Source organism: Xenopus tropicalis, chromosome 2 (genome assembly GCF_000004195.4).
Source record: "Xenopus tropicalis strain Nigerian chromosome 2, UCB_Xtro_10.0, whole genome shotgun sequence".
NCBI classification, from domain to species: Eukaryota; Metazoa; Chordata; class Amphibia; order Anura; family Pipidae; genus Xenopus; species Xenopus tropicalis.
The window spans coordinates 142,147,961-142,175,022 of NC_030678.2; the positions used below are offsets into that span (position 1 = coordinate 142,147,961).

General features: G+C 40.1%; 1 protein-coding gene across 1 annotated transcript in view; it reads right to left on the reverse strand.

The window, feature by feature from the left end:
• The window catches only part of csrnp2 (cysteine-serine-rich nuclear protein 2), a gene marked incomplete at its 3' end in the record, with an annotated part of 30,737 nt that overhangs the window by 1,556 nt on the left and 2,119 nt on the right, over positions 1 to 27,062 (reverse strand). The window contains 3 exon segments of the mRNA NM_001126767.1: positions 1,654 to 1,950; positions 6,010 to 6,269; positions 7,998 to 8,172. Of these exon segments, the coding sequence (NP_001120239.1) occupies positions 1,654 to 1,950; positions 6,010 to 6,269; positions 7,998 to 8,157 (717 nt within the window). The 5' untranslated portion in view covers positions 8,158 to 8,172.

The window sequence follows — 27,062 nt, forward strand, 5'->3', positions numbered from 1 at the left end:
AAAAATGGAAAATAAAATGCACAATTGAAAGGAAAACCTTAGGAATACAGTATCAGGCCAGATTTGACTTGCTCTACTTGGGAAATAAACCATTTTTCAAGCCGTGGCTCACTTATATTAACCACCAAATTTGATGTAAATCTAATTATTATTTGTACTTCACTGATACATTATGTGCTTTTATTTGCTTTTTATGAGCACAGCAAATACACAAGATTATTTACACAATATGAAGCAATTATGTTATTTGATGCTTTTTTCTTTGTAATGTCTAGCAATGCATGTGATTCAAGCCCCATGGAATAGGTAATTGCAGTGCTGTCCAACTGGCGTAGGGTTACCATCCGTCCCCATTCCATGGGGATCTACCCTGTCTCAGAACCTCTGTCCCCATAGCAAATCACCTCCGTGAAGCCTCCTCACCTTATAATTTTGCCCCCCTTGCTCCCCTTTAATAGCCAACGTCCCCCAGCCAATCACATTGCAGTCTCTAGTTCTACCACATTATGAGCTCAAGCAGACTATCCCTGCCCAGCGTGCCTGTGCGAAAAGCTCTCCAGTAACTTCAAGCACGAAAAGCGTGCCGTGTTTGCCTTTACTACTGCCTTCACTAAAGGAGTGGGAGCTGGAGAGGAGCACTGCAAGCTCGGTGTGCTGCCTGTATTGCACAGCTGCTCATTCCAGAAAGACCTGAGAAGCAGAGTGGCAGTCTGATTTAGTACTGAAGGCTGTGAGCTGTGGCAGGATTGTTTGTTTTTTATATGGAGCCCCTCTGACTAAGGCTGAGCCACTGTGTTGTTAGGACTGCCCTAATGATGAAAGTCCTGCTGTATATCTTCTACTGCCCTGGCGAGTTCCCATTCCACAAATTCTTGAGGGAGAGGAAAGTGGAGATATGTTGTATGTGATAAGTCTACAATAAATATACTGTTACATGTTATGGAGCATTAAATGTACTGTTATGTGTATTATTGGGCCATTAAACAAATTATATGTATAATATATATTTTATATAGTGCAGCTGTGCTGGGGGGAAATATACTGAGGAGGACATTTGTGGGCATGACCTTTAGTGGGTGTGACCATAAAAATGGGCATGGTCTCACTAAAAATTGTGTGTGCCGTAGATTTTCCACTGTCCCCGGATTTCATTTTTAAAATATGGTCAACCTTAAACTGATGGCCCACGAGCCCAGGAGTTTTTAAGCGAATAATTGTTTGGGGGTCCCTAAGGTGTGTAATTATTATACGCTGGGGGTTGCTGTGCTATCCCCAGGGAAGGAGGAGGCATATAGATTTAAGGGTGTGGTTTAATATGACAATAAACTTCTTTTACACATAAGTGATACATGATATCCCTGCAGTGAGCACCAACCATTTGAGTTTTTTCTGTGCTTCCACCATTAACGTGGGTATTGTCTTAAAAGCCCTCGGTACCACAGAAGTTGGACAGCACTGGGCTACTGGAATCTGTCACTGTTAAATGTCTCCCTAGAGGGTATGCTTTTTTGGTACCCATGTATATACTGTACTATGATAAGATCAGGTTTGATTGTTATTTAAGGAACCTCCTGTTGTACATAGCAACATAAACTGATAATATTGAACACTATAACATTGCTGTAAAGGAATGGATACAATAGGAAAGCCTACCTGGCACTTGATTCCAGCCTGACTACAAGGGCAAGCTTCTGGATCACAATACAGCCTGCAGTCACATCCACATTCTTCCCTTGAAAGGCGAATAGCTCTAAGTTCCTGCTTCTCCTCTGCATCTATACGATGGACCCCAGCTGCTCGGAGGAGAGCTCTGCGCCGTTTGGTTGGTAGCGGTTGAAGGAAAAAGTAATCATCTACTTCCACACTATCTACATCTATGTCCTCGTCTGACACATCCTCTAGGGTCAGGCCTTCCGCCTCTTCAGATTCTACAGTGCCATTCTTGGTCAGCTGGTGGAAATAAAGCAAGAGACTTGAATTTAAAAGGAATAGCTAGAAAAGCAAATATTGCATGTTATCAGCAGTACTCTCATGTGTGTTTGTAGATCTCTTCTCTCATTGGAGTGTGAGAAATGACTGCCCATGACTGGCAGCAAAAGGAAACAGAAAAAACAAAATTACATAAAGCAACAGGCACTCCAGAGACACAACTTCATGTGTTATTATATATTATATTACATAACACTGATCTGTGCTACTAGGGCTTGTAAGCATCCAGGCCCTTCTAAGGAACTGTATGGTTTGACTCCCATGATGCTCTCACCATGGCCAAAACATCCTTTCCTGTCAGCTGACTGTAAAACTTGCTACCTATGTTAAACACTGAAAATACCAGGCATGGCTAGTACAGTGCCATGACAACCCATAATTATATTGCTGGATAAGAGATCTCTCCGTAATTTAAATCTCTATACTATAATTTTACTAAAAGTCAATTTAATATTAAATTAAACCTATACAATGGTTTTGTAAGGATTGATTATATCTTAGTTCGGATCAAGTACAAGGTTATGTTTTATTACAGAGAAAAATAATATTTAAAAATTCCAATTATTTAAAGGGATTGTGTCTTGATTTTTATGGTATACATTAAATCTCTAAATTATGCTGTTTACAATGAAATGAATTAACTCTACCATTTAAAATGTTATTTTTGAACCAACAAATGTATATTTGCTACCTTCCCATTGTTCTGCTGATCGGCTACTGGAGGGAAGGGGGGGGTTATATCACTCCAACTTGCAGCTCAGCAGTAAAGTGTGACTGAAGTTTATCAGAGCACAGGTCACAATGACGAATATGGCTAGCCCCAAGTGAAATTTCAAAATGAAATATAAAAAAATCTGTTTGTGTTTTTGAAAAATGGATTTCAAATGCAGGATTCTGCTGGAGAAGTCCCAATTTAACTGATGTGTTTTGAACAAAAACATTTTTTTCCATGACAGTATTCCTTTAATTATAATGGAGTATATGGGAAATGCCTTGCCCGTAATTCAGAACTTTCTGGATAATGGATCAGAATATATAATATACACTTTTCAATGTTAATTAGCATGGCTTGTTACATTAGTATTACAGTCCCAGCATTGTTTGATATAAGGAATTTGTGACCAGCCAGACAAAGGCATCTTACGTAGTTAAATTCAAAGAAATAGACCAGCACCCAGAGCTGCTGTTTCACAGGTTGAATTCCTGTGTTTATTGTGTCAATAAACTGCATACAGGGGGTGTGCCCCTTTGTCAGGTGATGGAAAGGGCACGTCCCCCCAAACACTATTTGCAGTCTGTTGTACAAACACAGGGGTTCACCCTGTGGAAGAACAGTCCTTGTGAAGGTCTGTTTCTTTTTAATACAGGTGGGTGCTGTATCCCCACTCAGTATGGAGTGCCAGGGTGTCCTTTTATTATAGAGGCCTTATATTTGCCTTATAGAAATTCCTAAGAAAAAGTTCAAAATTAAAGTGTCATTGGTCATTTAAAGCAATAATGATCCACCTGCTGCCTTTTTGATTGAAGTGCTTTGTTACTGTTAAAGCAACACAATTTATATCCTTGGATATTTTAATCAGTAGCAGAAATATACAAGTACCGGTATTTGTCCCCAGTTTCCAAGAACAATCCCATTTTACTGCCGTCACGAGCCCAACCGTATTTACTACTGCTGTACTTCATTTCCTCCCACCTAAACCAATGAACTAAACATGAAGTCAGAGGAAAACACTCTGTCAATATAGTGCACTCTCTGGATGGACCTCTCTTTGCCTACTGATTTGGCCTTATTACAAGACCGATTACGAATTGCATAGTAAAGTGGGTACATTTAGTGTAAATGTAGCCCTGCGTAGAGTTTTAGGCACTGTGCATGGCACAGAAGTGGCAATCAGAGGTCCATATACTACACAAGCCATCGGGAGGAAGTAGAATGTACTGATAATAGGCCTGTAATCTGTGCTGTGCAGCAGAGGGCACCATGGGGCCATGGGATGTTCTGATAAGGCACTTGAGGGGACTAAGTAAATATATAATACACAGTTAGTGGCAACATTCACAAACATGGCTTTTTACATTTTCTGCATCAAGTTACAACTGACAACTGAAGATATTTCAAACATTCATGCATCCATAATGCAGAAAGTTTAATTAGTTGAACAGCAAAGTAACAAAAAAAAAAGCAAGAGTAGGATTCTTTATTTTCTATTATCCACCCCACAGAAGCACTAAAGCCTTTCCCAGATAGCTACATGTAGAAAGGAATCTCCTTGTCTTACATTCACCTACCATTTGCTTTTAACACACACAAAACATGACAATTTATTTGGTTAAAACTGGGAACAATAAATTAAACAGGGAACACAAAAAGGAGAGGTTAAATAAGAGGGGGTGCTAAGGAACTGTATGGTTTGACCCTACAGTGAACACAAAAAGGAGAGGTTAAATAAGAGTGGGTGCAAAGGCATACAAGTTTACCATTTAATGCACAGTATACTTAGAACTTAGACTGTTAAGGATCAAACGAGGTAATTTGGTAACAACTATGTTTACAATGTTTGACATGAATGGAACTTGCCTGTCACTGCTTACACTTGGTGGATTCTGGCTCCAAAAGGAGTGCTTTATTGTTATCAGGTCTGCAATGGGCAGAGCTGGTATTGGCATTGTTGCCATTGGCAGAGATAACCCCTAGTGTGACACTGCTTAAACTTGGAAAACTAAAGCGACGTGTATGTCATCCCACTGGCGATTTACTTTTTGACAGTGGGATGGCACAACGCGGAGATTAGCCATCCATGGTAGCAAAGTTTTATCGAGGACAACTAATCTTTCCGTCTGCCACCTCCCTAACAAGTATGAAACTATTCAGAACTTCATATTCTCTTGCAGTGATATAAGGCTGCTAAAGCATTGCAGGACAAGGGGAGGCCAGGTCACGGTTATTTACTAGAAGCAATCTGAACATTTTAGTGCTGTTCATATATGAAAATGTGTGACAAAAATTATTCTAATTGTTAAAATTCTAACAGGAGCTTGTATTTTTGCTGCAGATTCCATAACATTTTTATAAAACAAAACATACAGATCAATAAAGATCATAGCAACAGCATAAGATAAAGGCAAGAAAAGGATTTGTGCTGTATAGGTTGGCTATATAGTTCTTAGGAATACATTGCACTAGTCAATGCAAAAAATCCTATGCATAACATTGTACTGGATGGGAGAATATTGAAAGTGTCTGGAAGACAAAATTGATTAAGCAGTTCTTTCATCATGGTGCAAATAAGGTATTTGCTGTAGAATGTCCCTCCAGAGAGTGGTTTCATCATGCACAGCCTTAGGGAGAGAATATAATCACACTGTGCAGATAGATGATGCAATTTGCAAGAGAGCGTAGTAAAGGATTATTTAAAAAACAAACCCACAACAGAAACATTGTATATAAGCAGATATCATTGGTATTTATTTCTGTCTCTAGGTCCCCAAACACCAGCCCACAAGGGAACCCAAAACACTGGATTGGGAGGACCTGTCTGAAGGGCAGTAAAGATGAAAACTGGGATAAATGCTTATTTACTATAGCTTTACTATAGCTATTGCTGAATGTTCAAGCTTTAACACAATTGAGATATAGGCAGACAAACTGCTGCAATACACAGACCAAATTGTTGTGCATGGAACATAACAAAACCAGTCTTTGCTAATTTGGCCACCCAGGTATGCTGATCTGATTATTTGCACCCTGGATTGGCATAGAGTGAATTGCCAAAATACCACACACAGGCAGATATGGTGTATTGCTTTTATTTATTAGCTTTATTCACAGCAGCTTGATGCCAATATGAGACAAAGGGTTAGAAGAACTAGGTTTGATTCCTGTCATTTCCTGTCAGACCATGGTTTATGCCCCACTTCCATTTATCAGAATTACCACAAAGCATAGAAATATTGTGGTAAAGCCTTATGTTTATTTAAATAATTTTTACTATAGACTATAAAATAACTGTATGGCTCTACCTTCATTTTACGTGTGTGCAGCTTCTCCTCCTTTAAGTGCTCACGTAGAATTTCACGGTGGGACACTTCCTGTTCCTCGGCAAACTCACACAGCGTGTACTTGCGCACAGAGTTGTGGTGCTGCGCCATCCCCAGAGAGCTGCCGCCCTGGCTGGGTACACTAGTGAAACCTTGGCGGCGGGAGAAGTAGTAAACCGTTACCTGGTCAAAGCGCACATTCTTCTGCCTGAGCTGTTTCTGCCGCTTAAGTATGGATGTTGCTGGGAAAAAGAAAGAAATTCATTACATTTATTGTTTTATGCGAGACCTTTAAATACCCCTTAATGTACCAGAAGAAACCAATAAGATTTGACCAAGGTGGCTTGTAAGGAAGGTGGGCAGATTTTTGGGCTTAAGAGAAGTTTCTACATTCCCTAGTCCTTTTAATAGTCAGTCTTCAAGGGATGGTTCACCTTTTTTCATTTAGCTTGTTGTAGATAGTCTAGCCAAGAAACTATTGCACTGTGAGACTCCGATTTTATTGCTATTATCACTTTTTATAACTTGTTTCTCTATTCAGGATCTTTTTTATTCATACATCAGTCTTTCATTCAAACCACTCCTTGGTTGCCAGGGAAATTTTGTCCCTAGCAACCAAATAGCTGACAAAATTCCAAACTGAAGTGCTTCCGAACAAAGTCAATTAAAAACTACAAACAAATAAAGACCAACTGCAAATTGTCTTAAGATATTACTCTCTACATGATACTAAAAGTAAAGTGAACAATCCCTTTAATCTTTTTATAGTAACATTAATATCCAACTCTATTTACACAACAGTACATCAATATTAGGTGGGAGAAAATTATACATCTTTTATTTCTCTTTATGTATAATTTGTTTGTATTCGTAAATGCAACCTCAACAACAGGTTAAGGCCAAGCCCATGGGAAGATTTGTCGCCCGCGGTTTAATCTTGACTACTGCAAAATCCCTTCCCGCCTGCCCCAATGAAGTGAATCGCCAGTAAGAAGGTATACACGGTGCTTCATTTTCCGAAGTGCCCAAAGTTTCCTGCAGGAGGAAACTTCAGTCGAAGTTTCAGTTGGATTATATCATACATACATACATACATACATACATACAACAGGCCATACAAGTTATAATGCACTTCTTTGTCCTTCTTGCTTCAAATGTTAGAAGCATTTGATTTGAAAGACAAAGTCTACAGACATGCACAGACTGGCCTGCCAGTGTCAGAGGCTCTCCCAGTGTGCTCAGACCGTAATGGGCTCTAGCCAAGGAAAAATCCCAGCAACCTCTTCTTATTCCCACCATGGGCCCATATAAAACCTATAATATTTTGCAATAGCTAAGACGGTTAGGTTCTCTTGTGGGCCCTAGGTGACACAATTTCATTGTGTAATACAACAACCTAGGAAACTATCTTGCTTATAAGAGCTAAGTAATTTATTTTCATTTATAAATACTATACATTAAAGGTTTGAATAAACTGTCATAATATCCCAGTTTTCATAAAAACTATGTAATTACATAAGTTAGCTAAGTAGTTACTTAGCCAAGTGAAAAATGCTTAAATGGCTTTTAGTAAGGGTTTTTTTTAATCTTGTAATGGCCAAAACAAAAGAGAAGCCATTGTGGTGGCAAACCTGACAACAAGTATGGAAAAAGATTTTGGCCATCTATTCCCAGGGACAGGATATTTCATACAGAATTTTTAAAATCCGGACAATTTATTGGCCAAAATAAATTATTTGAATTCTTAAACCCTTTATGGTTCTGAATTCTAATATTTCGTACTAGGTTTGCTAAAGTTAGAAAAAGACAAGGGCTAGAATGAACAATAGAGGGAAAAGGAATGCACAACTGGATCACTGACCAAGCATACAAAGGCCCAGCTGCTCAAGCCCCCATTACTCAGTGGTCACAGGACTAGTAAAGAAAAGGCTATCTAACTGAAGAGAAAGCATTACATACAAATAACTTACGCATAAGCTCATTGGTGGTCGGTGCATTGATGCTGTCACAGCTTTCCGCGCTATCGCTGTTGGAGATTTCATCATCAGAATCTTTGGGTGTAGAGATGGGAGAGCCAACATCTACCTCTTCGAACCTTCTTTTCAAACTCCTGCTCGTGACTGCATCCATTTGTTTCAGGGTGGCCTGCAGGGAGGATAAAGTACATACATAAGCAGAGATACATATGGATGGACATTATTGTTCTACACATAAGGTATCAGAGGTACTTCCAAAGAATAAGTTAAAGAGATAGAATAGCAAATAAATTAAAAAAAAAAAAACCACAACAACAACAAAACAAGGTACTAGATGTGAATGCACTGAACTCTCCTGGCTCTCAAACAGAAGTTTTTTCATGACAATCAGTAGAAAAGCCTAAGCCGCCCTTCCCCAGCCTGTCTAGTCAGTGTGCTGCCAGGGTAGGCCTGCGTTGTCATTCTGCTTGCCTGATATCACTAAGCTTTAGGAAGCTGGGAACTGTTGCCCTGGCAACTAAAGCAAATGATTTGATGTGAGGGAGGAGGTGAGGGGGAGATGACAGAAAATAAAGGGTATGCAAAATACGGAGCAGGAAAAGTAGCCTAAATATACACAAAATCAGCACAAATGGTATAAATATTTATATGCATAAAGATAAGCCCTTCCCTTCTCCATTGGGTTATGTATGTGGATATATACAATATCTGAAAGTATCTCAGAAGACGCCTAAATTCTGAACGTGTATGGGCCCTGTTTAGAGGCTGTAATTCCTAGGAGATGAATTTTGTTTTGTATATGCTGGTTTGTCCATCCAGCGCCGGATTTGTCTTGTGGCCGCAAACGTGGTGCGCAAACGTTTAAAGTCCCATACGGAGCAGTGGGGAGAGGTCCCCATTGCTCTGTATGGGAGCCAAATGTAAAACTTTTGTTGCGGCGGGGCGCATGCCGCCCCTAAATTTGTGCCGCCCTAGGCCCGGGCCTTTGTGGCCTTGCCACAAATCCAGGCCTGTGTCCGTCGGTTGGGGAAACCATTCAAAATGTGAGGGATAGGTTCTCCCAACATAACCAGGGCTGTATTTAGGTCCGGTGCCACCCTACGCATTGGGCCTAAATGTATCCCTCCAGGTTGCTGAAGTGACTTCACACACATGGTTGTGTGTGACATCACTTCCTGTCTCTGATCACCCTCTGCACCCTCACCCACCCAGCTCCGCCACCAGATCTGCATAGGAATCATCTGGCGCAGCTCGGGAGGGTTTATATTTATTTATTATTCTTTTTATTCAGTTATATAGGCACCCAAGAGCTGCTGCCCTACGCACAGGCCCTTGGGTGCCTATATATACACAAATGTATATTTATATTTAACGTAACGATAAATATCTGCAACAATATCATGCCATTCTGGAGACACTGTCTCGTGATGGGCCATATAGCGGATGATATGCGGTTCTGTGTTCTTGAACATATATCCCCACTACAAAGGGGTTCTGTTTGTGTATTAGATTTGAAAAAAATAACACACACAAAAAATTGAATACATGGGCTGAATTTATTAAGCTTGTAGCAGTTAAATATTTTATGCATAATTCAAATGGTGTTTCTGCGCTTTGCATTTAGATATAATGCTGATTGTGTAGCATCCCTATTGTTAGCGGTGATATCACTTTTTTCATGTACGCACACAGTTACCATGTAACGCCTTTTTCTCACACACACCCCCTTTCTACTAACTGAATGACAGCTATGTAACAGCTATACTTAAATAATAGAATATCACTAACTCTACATTACTCATAGCACTGAGGTAACAATGCTTGTGAATCCATTCTATAAATACTACTTCTAAATGTTCTGTCACATGATTGATGACAGAGGGGGAGCCAGGAATCGCTGTGCGTAACAATGCAGACGTTATACTTCGGACAAGCTTCCCTTTATGGGATCTGGCACATTGGCCCCGCCCACTGCTTCCTGAACACGACCTTTCCGCAGAGCGAACATCACTGTGAGGCAGCCGTATCTTGCTACATCCTACTATACTCACAGGCAGAGAGAGAGATCTGGTTTCTTTTTGCAAATGTCACTTCACAACATGTGTTGCAACAGAGAGCCTGTTCCCTTATACTTATGTATTTATTGACCCCTCTGTGACTCAGCCGTTCCACGTATTAACGCCATTGTATGAGTCACATAACAGCTAATAGGTTTTGTATGAATCAAAATTCTAGGTAAAGAGGTTCACAACTGCGCAGATTAGGTTTATTATTTGAGCCAGCAGGGTGAGCAGCGTTCCCTCTAGAACAACATAGGAAAAATAAACCTTTTATGGTAGACTATACACATATTAGAAGCAAGGAGTTTCATTAGACCCGGTGCTTTTATACATTTCATACTGTACTACCTAAGGAAAACAATATAACAACTCCTACATATAAAATACAAATATAGAGAGAAGGCAGTCAGTTATAAGTGAGTTTTAACTATGTACCAGTTTTGCCCCCCCATACACAGTGCCCCCAATGGCCCCCATACAGAGTACCCCAATACACAGTGCCCCCCAATACACCATGCCTTTCATACACAGTGCCCCCCAATACACAGTACCCTTCATACAGTGCCCCCCAATACACAGTGCCCCCCAATACACCATGCCTTTCATACACAGTGCCCCCCAATACACAGTACCCTTCATACAGTGCCCCCCAATACACAGTGCCCCCCCAATACACAATACCCTTTATACAGCGCCCCCCAATACACAGTGCCCTTCATACACAGTACCAATACACAGTGCCCCCCAATACACAGTACCCTTCATACACAGAGCCCCCCCAATACATGCTCCTACTTCTTCGCTTCCTCTCCTTATGCGGCTCCATGTGCGGCGGTTCCAGGCCCTTTTATAAGGTTGCGCCCGTGTGTATGTGTGACGTCAGTACGCACGGGGCGCAAACTTATAAAAGGGCCTGGCACTGCTGGATAAGAAGCCACATAAGGAGAGAAGCAGCGCAAGGAGCAGGAGCGCTCAGCTTCAGCAGGTGGATCCCGCTATCGCGGATCGTTCCATGAATGTTACGGAAATGCGGGACATTCATGGAACGATCCGGGACATCGGGATGCACTATAAAAAGCGGGACTGTCCCACCCAAAGCGGGACAGTTGGGGGGTATGTATAATCTCTTACACTCTATTCATAAAGTCACATTATACACTATGGCAGGTTCAAGCAGACCAATTGCCCAAGGCAGGTCGTGGGCCATATTTGCCCCCTTCTCAAGTCACTGTCTCAGCCTCATTAGTGACAGCTGGGGACGGCACTCACATTTAGGGCAGTGGAAGGTGGGAGATTGGAAGCCCTGCGACAAATCTTCCCCGCAAAACCATTCCACCGCTGGTGGGATGGCATACGCGTTGCTACCATTTCTCAAAGTTGCCTGAAGTTGCCTTGAGAGGAACGTGGTAAAGAAGATTTGTTGTGGGGGCGACTAATCTCCCCGTCTGCCACTGCCCCTTATACTCAAGCTTGCCTCACCCCATTCATTAGCATCATATATGGGGCTGGGCAGGCACAGGTGGGATGCGGCTGGGTGGGGGCTAAATTATTTTTGACCGTGGATTATTAGTGCCTGCATATTTTGCAGAACTTTACAGAGATTATAAATTGTTCACATCAGTCCTTGTCCTAGAGCAGTGGTTCTCAACCTTCCTAATGCCATGACCCTTTAATTCAGTTCCTCATGTCGTGGTGACCCCCAACCCTAAAATTATTCCTAAGACCATGGGAAATATGTGTTTTCCGATGGTCTTAGGCGACCCCTGTGAAAGGCTTGTTCGACCCCCAAAGGGGTCCCGACCCACAGGTTGAGAACCGCTGTCCTAGAGGATCTTACAATCTAAGGTCCCTATAACATTCACACACACACACAATATGGTCAATTTTATCAGCAGTCAATTAATCTAAGTTTTTGGAGTAGCTGGAGGAAACCTACACAGACACAGGGTGAACATACAAACTCCTAGATGCTCTAGGTGGGATGGAACTTCACAAAGCATGGATTATAATGGATGACAAATAAGAATACATTTTAAATAAATGTAAGGATATAAGGATACATTTTAAAAGGACATGCATAGTGTAAGTGCAGAATTTCACAAGAAAAGAAACAAACATCTCTTTAACATTTCTTTGTATCCAATTACAAATTGTCTCAGAATATTTATGTCCAGATCAATATTAAAAAGAACATGCCCAGACGACAACCAATACAATTTGTTTTAAATAACAGAATATCAGGAAAGGCTTTAAAGGGGTTGTTGATTTACCTACTGATTAACTAAGTATAATCTGGACATTAATATTCTGAGACAATCTGTAATTGAACGGATACAAAGAAATGTTAAATACAGTGTTTCCATGTACTTTTCTAAATGTAAGTTTTTAATTGGGTCTCTGGGGTGATTTTCTTATGGTCCCAAGATTTAATATGGGAACTAATCCCATCACCCTTTAAAGAATAACCATTGAACTCCATTGGGCACATTCTCCTTGGGATAACCAGACCACAGCAGATCTAAACATTAATTCCAAGGATGTTCAACCTATGGGCCTTCAGGTGTTGTTGCACTAAAATTCCCTGCATCCCATGGCTAGATAATCACTGACTCTTTTCGCAATTGTAAAATATCTATATTATCGATAACAGCTTGAAATTCATGATGAGCTCTTTACAGAAATAAAGTTTATCATGTCCCCAAGTGACCTTATTCTACACAACTGCAATGTACTATGGCACAGGGAGGGTTTATACTTTATGCCAGCAACGTAACGTAAGCGCTGCTGCACTATAGACTATATGCTTTTTATATAGAAATCTTTTGCTTGTGTTTCATTAAAGCCTGTAAGTGGCAAAGAGATTTCATGCGGAAAAATGATTAAAATAAGCAATGACCTTCTCCTCCTGTAAAATATATGCCTCTTATCTTTACCATCTTGAAATTAATTGTATGCTCTTTGAAGTAATAAATGTAATTGAACACATTCATTACAAGTTTCCGGAGAACCAGATTGGAACAATTTAAACAGTGGCTAGGGATCCTTTGTGCTGAAGCAGTTTACACTCATACAAACAGAAGCCGGGTGCGTGGGCAGTGCATAAGCCCCCCACCCATACAAATCAGAACAAGCGGCAGAGTATATGGGTGCAATTTATGCTCCAATATTAAGCTAAATCATCAATATTTAACTATATGAACTAAATTCAAAGACATTAAAAGAATATAAAAGTCAGTTAATATCCAGAGCAATGAGAACTTAAAGGCAATGTAAACCTAAAGCTAACCTAACTTTCTCATATATACTGATTAATATTTATGATTTTTAATGGTTTTAAAATTATTCATGAATGTAATTGCTACTGAAACAAGTATTTGTGTCCCTTTCGGCACTGCTGATTCCTTCTCTTGAAACATTGTAGCAGAAGTCAGCCTTGCATGTTTCTTTACAGGTTTGTTAATCAAAAGTAAGAATCTCCAAGGCATGAAATCAGAAAGGGGCAGACAGTGCTTTCAAGTAGGAATTATGTGTAATTGTCTTGGGACTTCAAGAAAAAGGGATTCAGATCTTTATTTAAATCTACAAAAAAATAATTTAAACATAAAATAAACCCAATAGAACTGGATTTTCCTTCAATAAGAATTCATAGTAGCTTACTTACAAGGAAAAATTAAATATTTTTTTCAAAAAAATGAATTATATGATTAAAATGGAGTCTATGGGGCATGGCCTTCCTATAATTTGGAGCTTTCTGGATAACAGATCACATACCCGGACAGTTGGTCAGAATTACAATTTTTTTAGTTCAAATTTTATTCTTCCATTCTTAACTTTACATTCCCTTTAACACACACAGAAAAATGGGACTAATAATAGAGCTCCATATTACCCACAGGAAGGACAGGCGAATTGTGTATCCACTTCTCTCAGCCCTGCGCTTTTCTGCCTGACAGAGAAGGGGAATACGCCGCTCTGTGTACCTACACTAAAAGCTATGGCAACAGCCTGAGTGTGCACAGAGGTTGACCTGGAACGTTCACTTTTGCATTTTCCAGGCCGATCTCTGATCCTTTAATGTGTGAATTGCTTCTAACTCCCATTTATGCTACAAATGGGTGGAATGTTCTATAGATCACAGAAATGGAGGCAATTTAAGAAGCACATCAATAGAGGACATTGTGCAAAGCTCTAGGAAGAATTCAAGATACACAGATCAGTGTTTTAGTGTACTGAGAAGGTAACTATAAAATAATGTTTATTGGTGCAAGCAAATATAATGAGACAATGTCTAAAATAAACACAAACCCAGTAGCGTACCTATAAAGTCCCACAGAAAAATCTATAGTGCTCCTGTATGTTCCAAACCTCAGGGTAGATGAGCTGTTTCACATACATAATTTGAAATTGCATCAGACAAACACCTTTGTGGAGTCTCTACTCTAGGGCCCTGGCAGCTGTTGGGTTGCTGTCTGAGTATGCCCAAGAATAAATCCAGGTGGCACGCCTGTTCTGTACATCTATGTAGTATCAAACATAGAAATACAATGGCACACAGGTTGCCCAAAAACAGTGGGTCATAACTGGAGACAGCCCTTAATTTGTAAAATGGCAATTTTCTATTTAGGATTACCCAATAGCACATACTAGTAAAAAAGTTTATTTTTATGAAAATGGTTTATTTAGATGAAGCAGGGTTTTACATATGAGCTTGTTTATGCAATATATTTTTAGAGAGACCAACATTGTTTGGGGGTATAGTTTTCCTTTAAGGGCTCATACTCACGAGTGTCTAACATGCAGCATTCCACCAATATCCAGCACTTACATGTGCCTGTGTGAGTACAGCACGATAGGAAAGAAAGGGCTGCATTTTACCCTGTGTTCTCCTGTGGTGGACATAGACAGTAAGCAAAAAGTACATGTGAGAATTGTATTTATTACCTATGCAATTACACAGATTTGCAGCTATTCTAAGGGCCATGACAGACGGAAGCACAGAATTGTCATCTGACCAACATGAACAAAAACTGCCTCAAAGAATGGGCAAAATCTCTTCCAACCATTGTACAAAGCAGATACCTATTGATGTTTCCAAGCCATGTGAACAGGATTCTGATAAGACAGCTCCCTAAGGGCTCTGGCACATGGGGAGATTAGTCGCCCGCAACAAAACTCCCTGTTCGCGGGCGACTAATCTCCCTGAGTTGCCATGACCTGACATCCCACCCGCGAAAATGAGCCCTAAATATATATGACATAATCCATGGAAATTCTTTGAACAGTGTATCAGGAGATATCATACTTCTGTTTCTAAGGGAGAGTTAAGGGAAGGTAAACCCAAGCCATGAAATGTGTATCCCTTTAAATAATCCTGTTTTCTAAAGAAAAAAAATAAATAAATAAAAAATTGGGAGCCTGGTACTGAGCAGCAGGCAGGGCTGTTGTTCTGTCAGTCTGTAGGAAGGGACAATCGGCAAACTGGGTTCCACACCAGAAGGAGTGGGTGGATCAGTGGGTTAGTGCAAGGGAATGCAGCTCTCGCCATCTGGAAATTCTGCAGATTTGTGAGCAGAGTGTAGCTGGAGATGGCCTTATAGCGCCAGTAACCTGCTTCTTCAATATTAGTTCAAAGGAAAGGGCTAGTGCCATATTTTTACTAAAATGTGAAACTGAAAGTAAAGTCACAATCTACTCCCTGTTTCTCTAGCCACAGTCAAAACAAATCAACACACTACTGACAAGACCCTTATATAAATAAACCTCACCCTTTCTTCAGCTGCAGCCTGTTTGGTTTTTAGATAAGAGCAGTTTATTATACAGCAGGCTTCTCATAGGACTGCCGATTTGTTTTGTTCGGGCCCTGTTTAATGCAAGAAAAACCAAACATATTTCCTAATTAAAATGATTTCCAGAAAGAGCAATTATTGGGAAAACCACAGGTGCCAAGCTTTCTGGATAACAGATTCCATACCTGTACTTATAAGCAGGCCAGATTCATTCTTTCTAGGCTTGTACATGGAGGGGAAATACAGTTTGTATCAACTATCCTTTATCTGGGCCGATTCTGTTATTACATGATTTACCAACACTAATATCAGAACTCACAACCTGCCGAACCCTTCATCCTGCAGAGCTACCAATGACAGCTGTTGGAGGGAGGCTGTTTGTGCATCACTGCCTACACCAGACAAGGCCAATGAAAGCAGATTGGGCTTTTTTCCTGCTGGCATATTTACAACAGCAGCGAAAACGCGAAGCGTGATACTGCCCTTAGTCGATTGCTCTGCAGATGGGAGGCTGCTCTTAGGCAGTGCGGACTCATTCTTAGTCTTGGAACGGTTTAGATGCATCCAGGTGTCATAAAGGATGTTTCTGAGAGAGGCAGTCAGACACCCAAACAACATGTTTACAAAAATGGAGACAAGACATCCTGTGTTTCTTTTGATAGAGGACTCAGTGCAGCATTTCTGTGAGTGCTTATGGCTGTATTTACAAAGAGCTTTCTGATAAAGCTTACTTAGTTTTTACCTTTCCTTCTTCTTTAAGGGGCGTACTGGGGTGTGTTGAGTCGGTTGGCACACTCCAGTAATATCAATATGACGTTATGGAAAGGATTGGTGTGACAAATTGTACCAATATAATGGCAAACTATTGCTCACATATTTAATTCCAGCATTGGTTGCTCTTAGTAATTGACATCAGCACCAATTACATACTGTAAGCCACTTTTTCCTGGCACTTCCCAACTTTATAGAAGGAAAACACTGCAACAAAAAAATGGTGCAATCATGTAATCATCTCTTAGGGCATCTTCTTCAGTGGTGTTATTTTAGCTGGCAAACACCTGAAACTCCTCCTGAGGGATGATCTCGACTGGGATTCAAAATAGACCCTGTCATTTCAGGTACACAGAGGCCCAAAAAGGCTCCCACCAGCCCAATCAATAGTGACTGAGTAGACTGATGTCTACAATTTTTTCTAGGTAGCCTTAACAAGGCAGAAAACCCAAAATTACATTCATAAAAGAAAATTCTAAGCAACTTTCCAAAACAAGTTAACTACACATTTTCTGCAGTTGCAAAGTTATTCGCAAATAAAGCATATTAGAAATAAGTTTAGAAGTTTATGTTTGGCGACCCACATTACAGAATCAGGAAAAACCCCTCACACATTCTGGGTAACAGATTCCATAATTGTTCTACAGCACAGCTTCTAATTATATAGGTCTAGTAAAGAAATAAAGGCACAAAAACAAAAAAAAAAAAGGTTTCAGCATGATTAAAAACAAGTACAGTTGACCTGTACAGGTAAGAATGGTGTGTTCACAGAAACACTACTATAGTTTATATAAATAAAGCATGGGGGTAGCAATTCAAAGTGAAATAGGGCTAAATGGCACAGGTTACATAACTGATAGATAAGCTCTGTAAAACACCACTGTAGCCTACAGAGCACATGCAGAATTCCAGCAGAAGATGATGAATTATAAATGGATTATATCATGTCCAAGACATTGCATAATGACTTGGATTGCATAATAAGCAACTTTCCTGCCAGAATGGATCTGGCCTTATTTATTCTTATATTGCAAATAAAGCCCATTGTACAAGTGGTCAGAGCAGCCATTGTGACCAGGAAATTGTCACAAAGCGAATGACTCTGCCGGTCAGTGAAAGAGGCTCTAGTGTGGCTGCCAGCAATGCTTACCCGCAGCTCATGCCAACAATGACATCAGATGGACCAAGCCTTACAGAAAACAAGCTCTGCCAAAGAGCCAGTCTTATCAGGTCCTTTATTAGACTGCAGGATATCTGACCTACAGAGAATCACGACACTTAACACAATCCACACAAACTGCAGCAGCACCCTTTTAAAATAGTGCTAACCAAGGAAACTTAAGGCGACCATACACAGACTTATACTAGTACGTATCCAACTGATCGGACCCTGGGCCAAACTGAAAGATGCCATACGAAGGGCTATGCGCAGCATGGCCACCTTTCTATGATTCAATTCATCGGTCAGACAGCCTGAATGACTGGAAAAGCAGAAAATGAAGAGGAGCTTCCTATTTCACTGCTGCATCATACACTTGCACATATGGTGCACTGGCAGATTACATTTTCTAACATGTCCAATCCCCAAACTAACCAATATCCACATAAAATGGATATCAGTCGGCATTGGTGGGCTGCTACACTACCAAAAATGGTACAAAACTATATTATTGGTTTGTATGTGGCCAAAACTGAGCTGTTTGGACTGTACTGGTGTCACCATCAGAAGGCATATCTATTTGCAATAAGCTACAGTAACCCTTTCTCTACAACTTATAAGCAAGGGCACCCAAAGTGTGGCATCATTAAATACCTACCCCCCAGTATAATCTATTAAATGACTCTTAAATGGACATATTGGTTTACTGCATACAACAGGGATCCCCAACCTTTTTTACTCAGATTGTGAGCATGAGCTACACAAGCATGAAAAAAGTTCTTTAGGGATGTCACACATGGACTGTGATTGGCTATTTGGTAGCCCCATGTTAACTTGTAGCCTGCATGAGGCTCTGCTTGGAATAAAACTGCTTCTCTGTGCTTCCAAAACTTCCCTCCAAGCCAGAAATTTAAAAATGGGCATCTGCGTTAAGGCCACTGGGAGCAACATGTTGCTCACAAGCCACTGGTTGGGGATCACTGGCATACAGCATAGCGATCCTCACCCAAAGTCCCAACTGGCCTTCAGGCTTACCCCCTGCCACGGTTTGAAGTCTCCTAGTAACCGCAGTTTCACAGTTTGAAAACCATTGTTCTCTACAAGGCATCTTGATTTTTAACAGCAGACCAGTAAATATTAGTGACTACTAACTGCAGAAAAATCCTAAATTCCTCCAGTAATGCATCAGCATCATACATCTCTGTTCCTTTACCACCTCAGTCACAAACTAAATACATAGAGCTACATACTTTTAAACCTTGTGTCTCATTTATCCCCACTCCCTTTAAATTGTAAGCTCCTGCAGACAAGTCTCTCATTACAGCTACTAAATCTGTCTGTTTGTATTTCAAGTAATGGATCCTTATGTACATTGTTGCAGAATATGTTGCCAATTGTTTGTAATAACTATACAATGCCCTAAGCAGCAGGGTAATAAGTAATGCAAAATACAGTGGTTAAAGCATAGCTTCATAAGTGCCAAGTCTGAATAAGATGTTATACCATGTCACTGGCAGGACAATATGCTTCCTACAAATTCCATTTGTGTGTTAGAGTGACATTGGCCAAAGGCCTTGTGTAAAGTTCTCATGTAGTACCCAATCCAGACAACACATGCAATGTTGTTTCTTTATTTCATTGCACTGTGTGTGCTAATTAATATTATCATTACTATTTTGCCATAAGATCAGGAACAAACAATCTAACAGTTCTCCTGAAATTGGTAACTCCCAGAATCACTTGAGACTGCCAGAAGCTGGCGGTGGTGGTGCAGAGCACAGGTAGGGTTAAACAAGGACAGGCATTCCATAGACCTGCTCTGAATGTGCACTAAGCAGCCATGGATCCAGTTACAGTTGGACTCCTTCACATCCGGCCTTTCACATGACTCCAATCATTGCATTTTCTTTCTCGGGTTTTCTCCATCCTGCTACCAGCCCTTTATGGTCTAGCAGGAGCAGCACAAGAGGTGATGAAAAGAGAGGCTGCTATGGGGACAACTAGTGACAGAGCAACCCACGCTACCAATACTAAACTCTGCAATGTGCCGCAGTTCAAAGGGCAATGCTCCGCTGCATCCTGAATTACCACTGCTTCCTGAATTACTAAAGACTGATCCAAATATATATCTCCTATATCCTTCCAGTTTTAGTTTTTATATACCAAACACCATATCTATATGCAGGCTAAAGGCACAGAGGGTTGCATTTAATGAATATCCTCATGTCTGATAGACTATACTTGCAAACTACCAAATAAAACATGTTGCTTATGGTAAAATGAGCTTTGAGGGCTTTAAACCAAATTAATATTTTCCATTGTGGCACATCTCAGCAAGTCTAAGTTTAAAGGAGAACTACACCCCCTCCCCCAAGTGCCTAGTGAAACCTCTGAAATAACATTCAGAACTGTGATTATCTAAAGGCTGTGAATGGGGTACAGTAAAGCAACAAGTCTCAGTTTAAAGAGCCCTGAAAAATAAATCATTTGTAAGAATCAGATTTTGGGATTCTAATTACTATGGTGTAGTTTGTATTGCTAAATTACACTGTTTACATTGCAAATAACACATTCTACCATTTAAAAGTTTATTCTTGAACCACAAAAAAATTTATTTTTTAGTTGTAATATTGGTATGTAGGCACCATCTCAGTGCATTGTGTCTGATTCTGAGCTTTCAGAAGCGCTATACAATGGAATTGGCCAAACTTGGGTGATTTACTATTGAGTGCTATTCTCATATCTACCACTAGGTGGGGCATAGAAGCAATTTTAGCAATGCAGGTGTCACTAAGCAGTTATCGTCCCATTGTTGTGCTGATAGAGTGCTTGGGGGGGGGGGGGGGGGGGTGGTAACACTCCAACCTGATGCGCAGCAATAAACAGAGACTAAAGTTTATCAGAGCAATAATCACGTTACTGAGGACACCTGGGAAATTAAAGGAACAGTAACATCAAAAAATTAAAGTGTTTTAAAGTAATTAAAATATAATGTGCTGTTGCTCTGCAAAAAACTGGTGTTTTTGTTACAGAAAAGCTACTATATAAATAAGCTGCTGTGTAGCCATGGGGGCAGCCATTCAAGCCGGGAAAAAAGGAGAAAAGGCACAGGTTACATAGCAGATAACTAGTAGATAAGCCCCATATAATAGTGGTTTGTCTGTTATCTCCTTTGAATGGCTGCCCCCATGGCTACACAGCAGCTTACTTATATAAACTATAGTAGTCTAAACACACCAGTTGTAGCAATGCAGGGCAACACTACATTATATTATAATTACTTTTATACACTTTCTTTTTTGGTGTTACTGTTCCTTTAAGAATATGGCTAGCCCCATGTCAGATGTCAAATTTCAATATAAAAAAATATGTTTGTTCTTTTGAAAAAAGGAATTTGCAGTATGTTTGCAGTACAACTATATGGTTGCGGCTTTTTAACAGGCATCACCCAGAAAGCAATTCAAGGAAACATGCTCCCCCCAAAATGCCTTTCCTCGGCAATAAAGTAAATTGCTGGTGGAAAGGCAAATGTGTTGCTTCGTTTTCCTGCATGAGGAAAATTAACTGCTGGCAACTAATCTCCCCGTGGGCCATCACCTGCGTGCACCTACCATTTAGGCAAAGGCCTACACACAGTAAATGTTACTTTGTTTCAAGCAGTGAACTGGACATTTATTTGAGCATAGTGCAAGCAATGGCAAGCGCACAGACCAAACAATGGCAGACTCATGGACCTGTAGCTGGTATCAGCCACAACCCCCAGCACAATAACAGCCCTATTCCACCCAGCATGGCTGTTTGCATCAAAAGCTCTTTTTAGCTATGCAAACACACAGTAAGCACAGGGTAACAATACAGCATATTTAAATGTATGCAAAGCTGGTTTTTGATGTTACTGTCCCTTTAATGACACAATAGGACTTAATGAAAGAAATGCAAATGTATTTTTACTACAGCCATAAAACTAATTGAATGTTTATAAAGCTATAAAGGCATGTTAAAAACCTCCAAGTAAATGAGTTTATATCTTACTTACCAAACCAAGAGGCTAATGTAAAAACTTTCAAGTTTTTCAACTTCACACAGCTTTTGTACACATTAGTGAACATAATGTCCAGATCCAGAATGTCAGGCAAGGGCTGAAAGCTCAGTTGGCCGCAATACTAATTGTGCCATGCTCAGGAAACCAGCTCCAAGGGACAACATAGCCTTATTTAGAATAAGATGCCAGTATCCCTTTAGCTTCCTTCCGCAGGGATGATATGATGGTGCAGTGCAATTGGTATCACTAGGCCATGTGACTACCTGCTCCATCTGCAGCTTATTTTGCACCAGCACCCCGCTGCGCCAAGCCCCCAGTGACACCCTCCATGCAGGCATATAGAGTGGCTAATTTCAGAACATCATAATGGGATGCTAAATATCCCATCAATCCGTAAGACATAATACACACTCTAACGGATGAGAAAATAAATACAGAGTTTTCAGACACCAACTAGAGATGGCTTTTTTTTTTTGCCCTCCTCTAGATCCTTTATATAAAACAGATTATGAGCAGTGGATTCAATTGAGTGGATATGTATCTATTTCAAATAATCCAGAAAAATGGCACTCACATTTCAAGGAAAACAAAGCCAGGAACCCTCAAGGTCACCAAGGTAAAAGGCACACTTTCCAATAGCACAATCAATAGCTTGGCCAGCCAGAGAGAAAGCTTTGCTGCAGGATTGGTGAATGTTTCTTACAACACTAGCAGGCAACTGCATCTGACTAATGTGGCACTACTAGGAAAAGACAAGTCCATACACATTGGTCAGTATTCTTTTAATTACTGTCAGATCAGCAAAGTCTGCTAAAATCATTGGGCACAACAAGACCCAATCTTCCACCAGGGCCTTACTGTATGTGAAATAAAAATAAAAGATCATATTTGTGGGGTCACGAAATAATAACAGCACGGGCAACCCCAGCAGTGTTACTATAACCTGTAGCACTGTATCAGCTGTCAGCCAATATGGTATGTACATCAGGCTTCTTGCAAGGAAGATTCCATCCCACATACTGTGTGTGTTGTTTCATGTGTCACATCAATCATGGGGTGTAAATGACTACTCCTGAACGATCCCTAAATATATTACACAACCCAGACTAGCGCATTTCCCAGTCCGTACTAAATAGGGATGCACCAAGCCACTTTTTGGGTTTGGCCGAACCCCTGAACCCACCCTGACGGTTTCTGCCGATTCCCGAACCGAATCCAAATATAATTAATATATGCATATGGAAGGGTTAACATTTTCCCCCTAAAATTTAACCCTTTCTGGATGCTAATTTATGCTAATTCGGATTTGGCTGGGCCGAAACCAAATCCATCAAAAAAAGCTGGATTCGGCCCGAATTCTGAGCCGAATCTGGGATTCGGTGCATCCCTCATACTAAAACAGAACCAACCCAGTCAGCCAAGCCAGCTCACATCCTAACCCCAGTAACTGCAAGGTCCCAAATTCAGGCATTCTTGTATATCGGGGAACAGATATTTTTAGGTGCAGCACAGAGTCCAGACAGAAATCCACAACAAGAAATTTCGGAATCTCAGGCCAAGGGAATTTATTGCAACAATAAAGGCCTATAAAGGGGTTGAAACAATGTTTGTAAAATACAGATTTCACTAAACTAGAGAAGTGCCGATATTAATTTCCTATTAATTTTAATACTGATTAAGTAGCGCTTTATAAATAAAGATATACATACATACTGTAGAACCCCCATTTTACATTTTTCAGAGGAGCTTGAAAAAAAAAAACAGTGTAAAGTCTGGAAAAATTTTAAATCAATAAAATGCATTGTGCATTATATGTTGGCCGTGAACACAAAGAATTGGTGTAAAATGCAGTAAAACAATCAGGGTATGTATTGAGGTTTCCACTGTACAGGTATGGGACCTGTTATCAAGAATGCCAGCAACATAGGGCTTTATAGATAAGGAATCTTTCTGGAAAGCTAGTCATACAGGTTTAGATTTTAGTTGTCTTATGTGGAACGTTTGAACATCTATTGTACATTTTAGACTAACAATCTAAATCTAACATTCAAATTAAAATTGTAGTATTGAAGTCCTAGAAAATAACAAATCTGACTATGTTTCGGCCATTATTAATTGCCAGACAACAATTGTATACTGAGTCATACATTATAAGTCATCTCCTAGAAATACATTATAGGTCACCCATGGATATCGTCAGTGCCTGTATGGCCAGCTTAATTTGGATCTCCATAACTTAAGTATACTAAAAAGTCATTTAAACATTAAACCCAATAGGTCTGTTTTGCCTCCAATAAAAAATAATTATATATTAGTTGGGATCAAGTACAGGTATGGGATCCCTTATCCAGAAACCCTTTATCCAGAAAGCTCTGAATTACGGAATGGCCATCTCCCATAGACTCCATTTTAATCAAATAATTCAGAATTTTAAAACCGATTTCCTTTTTCTCTGCAATAAAACAGTACCTTGTAATTGATCCCAACTAAGATATAATTGTTTTGGATGCAAAACAATCCTATTGGGTTTAATTAATGTTTTATTGATTTTTTAAGGTATGGAGATCCAAATTACAGAAAGACCCCTTATCCGGAATACCCTTGATCCTGAGCATTCTGGATAATGGGTCCTATACCTGTTCAAGGTACTGATTTATTGTTACAGAGAAAAAGGAAATCATTTGTAACAATTTGAGTTATTTGATTAACATGGACTCTATGGGAGATAGCCTGTAATTAGGAGAGTTCTAGATAACAGGTTTCCGGATGATGGATATGTATATTTGCAATTCCCCTTTGGTACTTGGAGAGGTGCCTATTCATGGCTTTGGTAGAGTTTTCCTTCTTATTTAGCCTGTCTTTTCAAACAGAAATTGAAAATGCTATCTCGGGTCAGTGATTCAGATAAACTGAAAACGGATAAGCTGTAAAACTACATTTTTATTGCCTTTCATAACCTTTCCTTCTACTCTTCATTTTCCAGTGTGTGTGTACCTGCTGATGGCTTTCTAGGGACACTTACTGACCACTACATTTGCCAGCATAAATTTCAAAGCAGAGTGTTGCAGAATTAAAATATTTAGGGTGAAGACACGCTGAGCTACTTAGTAGCAGCTACTTGTCATGGCTACAGAAACTGACAATGCTGATCATTTTCTGCTAATTGTCTCTACATTCTCAGTACTGTCTATGGCAGGGTATTCTCTGGCGTTTAGTAGCCATGACAAGTAGCTACTACTAGTAGCTCTGTGTGTCTTCACTCTTAAGGGTACCTCATCTTAAAATTAACTGTTAGTGTGATGTGTGGTATTTTTTTTTTTTTTTTACTGTTAGTGTTTCTTTGAAATTTCTCTTTGAAAATTTGCAACCCGTCTGATCCACAGAAATGTAACTGCTATTAAGATGCTGGTCGTCAAGGCCAGTGACCCTTAACAACCAGACAGGCTTTCAGGTTGCAGGCCCACAATAATTTTCAAACCATAAGAACATCTTTCCATAGCATACTATTTTTTTAAAAAAAAAAAGCTGAACTTCCCCTTTAAATATAGCAAAAGCACCATGTTCTCCCACCATAGCGTCACATGCTCATCACAGTCAGCACCTAGGCCTCACCTATTTTAATCATCACTACTAAAACAATTAAGGTTACAGGTATCAGCAAATGCGACTTCTGTATGAATAAAATTTACATACAATCTACTCAAGTATCACTGTACACACACATATACACACACACACTTGGCTGTCAGAATGTGTCAAACATGTTTCCGACTCACAGACATTTGTATGCAGTGAATATTCATTTATATATGGCCATTCTTAGTCATTCACATATAATTTCATGAGAGGTAAGCATGAATCAGCAGGCGAGCCGGCCTATGGGAGAATGCACACTCACTAATTACACACAATGTTCACACAAAGCAAGAAATACTGCAGTTGTAGAAGCTGCCTTTGCCATTCTACATATTAAGGCCTGGCAAGCATCCAGTGTACAGGATATAAGGGCTTTGTGAGGCTGCATTTTACAAGGACTGCTGGCCAAGCACAGAAGATAAAAGGAAAATACAGAAAAACGGGCAAAACACAATTCTGCTAAGGGCATTCAGACAGCTGATATTTTGTAACATTGCCTGTGCAGGAGAGACTTGCAGGTGTGCCCTGGATATAAAGGAACTCCTGAGACCTACAATAAAGGAATTCAGGGAGAGAAAAGCATGAGTTAGGCATAACTACCAAAATGCTTATTCATGGGGCCTGAAGGCCTCGACTAATAAGGTCTCTGAGAATCTTTATACACGATTGGTAACAGGGAACCTATGGAACACCAATGGAACCCACTAAATATTTCTTCCTCCAAACCACTTCTCTACTCATAAATAACAAACATGTGAATTAAGAAATGTAGTAGGCAATAAGGGCCAGCTACTCCCTATCTTGACCAAGTGGCTTTCAGACAGAAAACACAAGCCTGGCTTGTACAATACACGTGTAATCATAACTGGTCCGACTAGGACAATCTCAGTACTGCTTTCATCAGAGGTCATAGCACTAAACGGCCATCAAACTTAGCTCATCGTACACATCAGCGTTAGCCCACAGGCAACAAACTACCACTGAGCCCTCTCATTGTACAGAGAAAGAACCGGTATGTCAAGTACAGGGTGGGCAACCTACAGCCCTATGGATGATTTAAACTGCAGCTCCTGGCACAAGCTGACAGCATTAGCTGACTGTGGGATTCTGGGAGTTGTAGTTCTACAGGTTGGTCAAACTTGATCCTGTATGAACTTAGCGTTACGTTAAGCTTGTGAGCATAGAAAATCCCCAAGAGAAGACAACATTTCATAACTCTGAAGCATGCAGCCCAACAACTGTACAACTGCCATTATCTAGCAAATAAAAAAGGCATTAATTATTATAACAAGGTCATGGAATGTCAGTCTATTATTTTATAATAATTTTACACTTGTTTCCATGATAGCAGGTTGCTGTAAATACATTAATAGAATAAAAGGTCACATTTACTGAGAACATCAAGCAGTTAAATCACAAGAGTAACAACAATAAAACAGTTTTCAGCTATTTGTAGGAAGTGTTCCTGTAAGTCTCCCCTCCCCCGTGACATCCCGTACGTCACTGTGTCAATCCAATAATTAAGCATTCCCCTTCTGAACGAGGTCACACTGAGCAACAAAACAGCAACAGCGAAACACTGAGGCCCTCGCCCAGTGCAGCTAA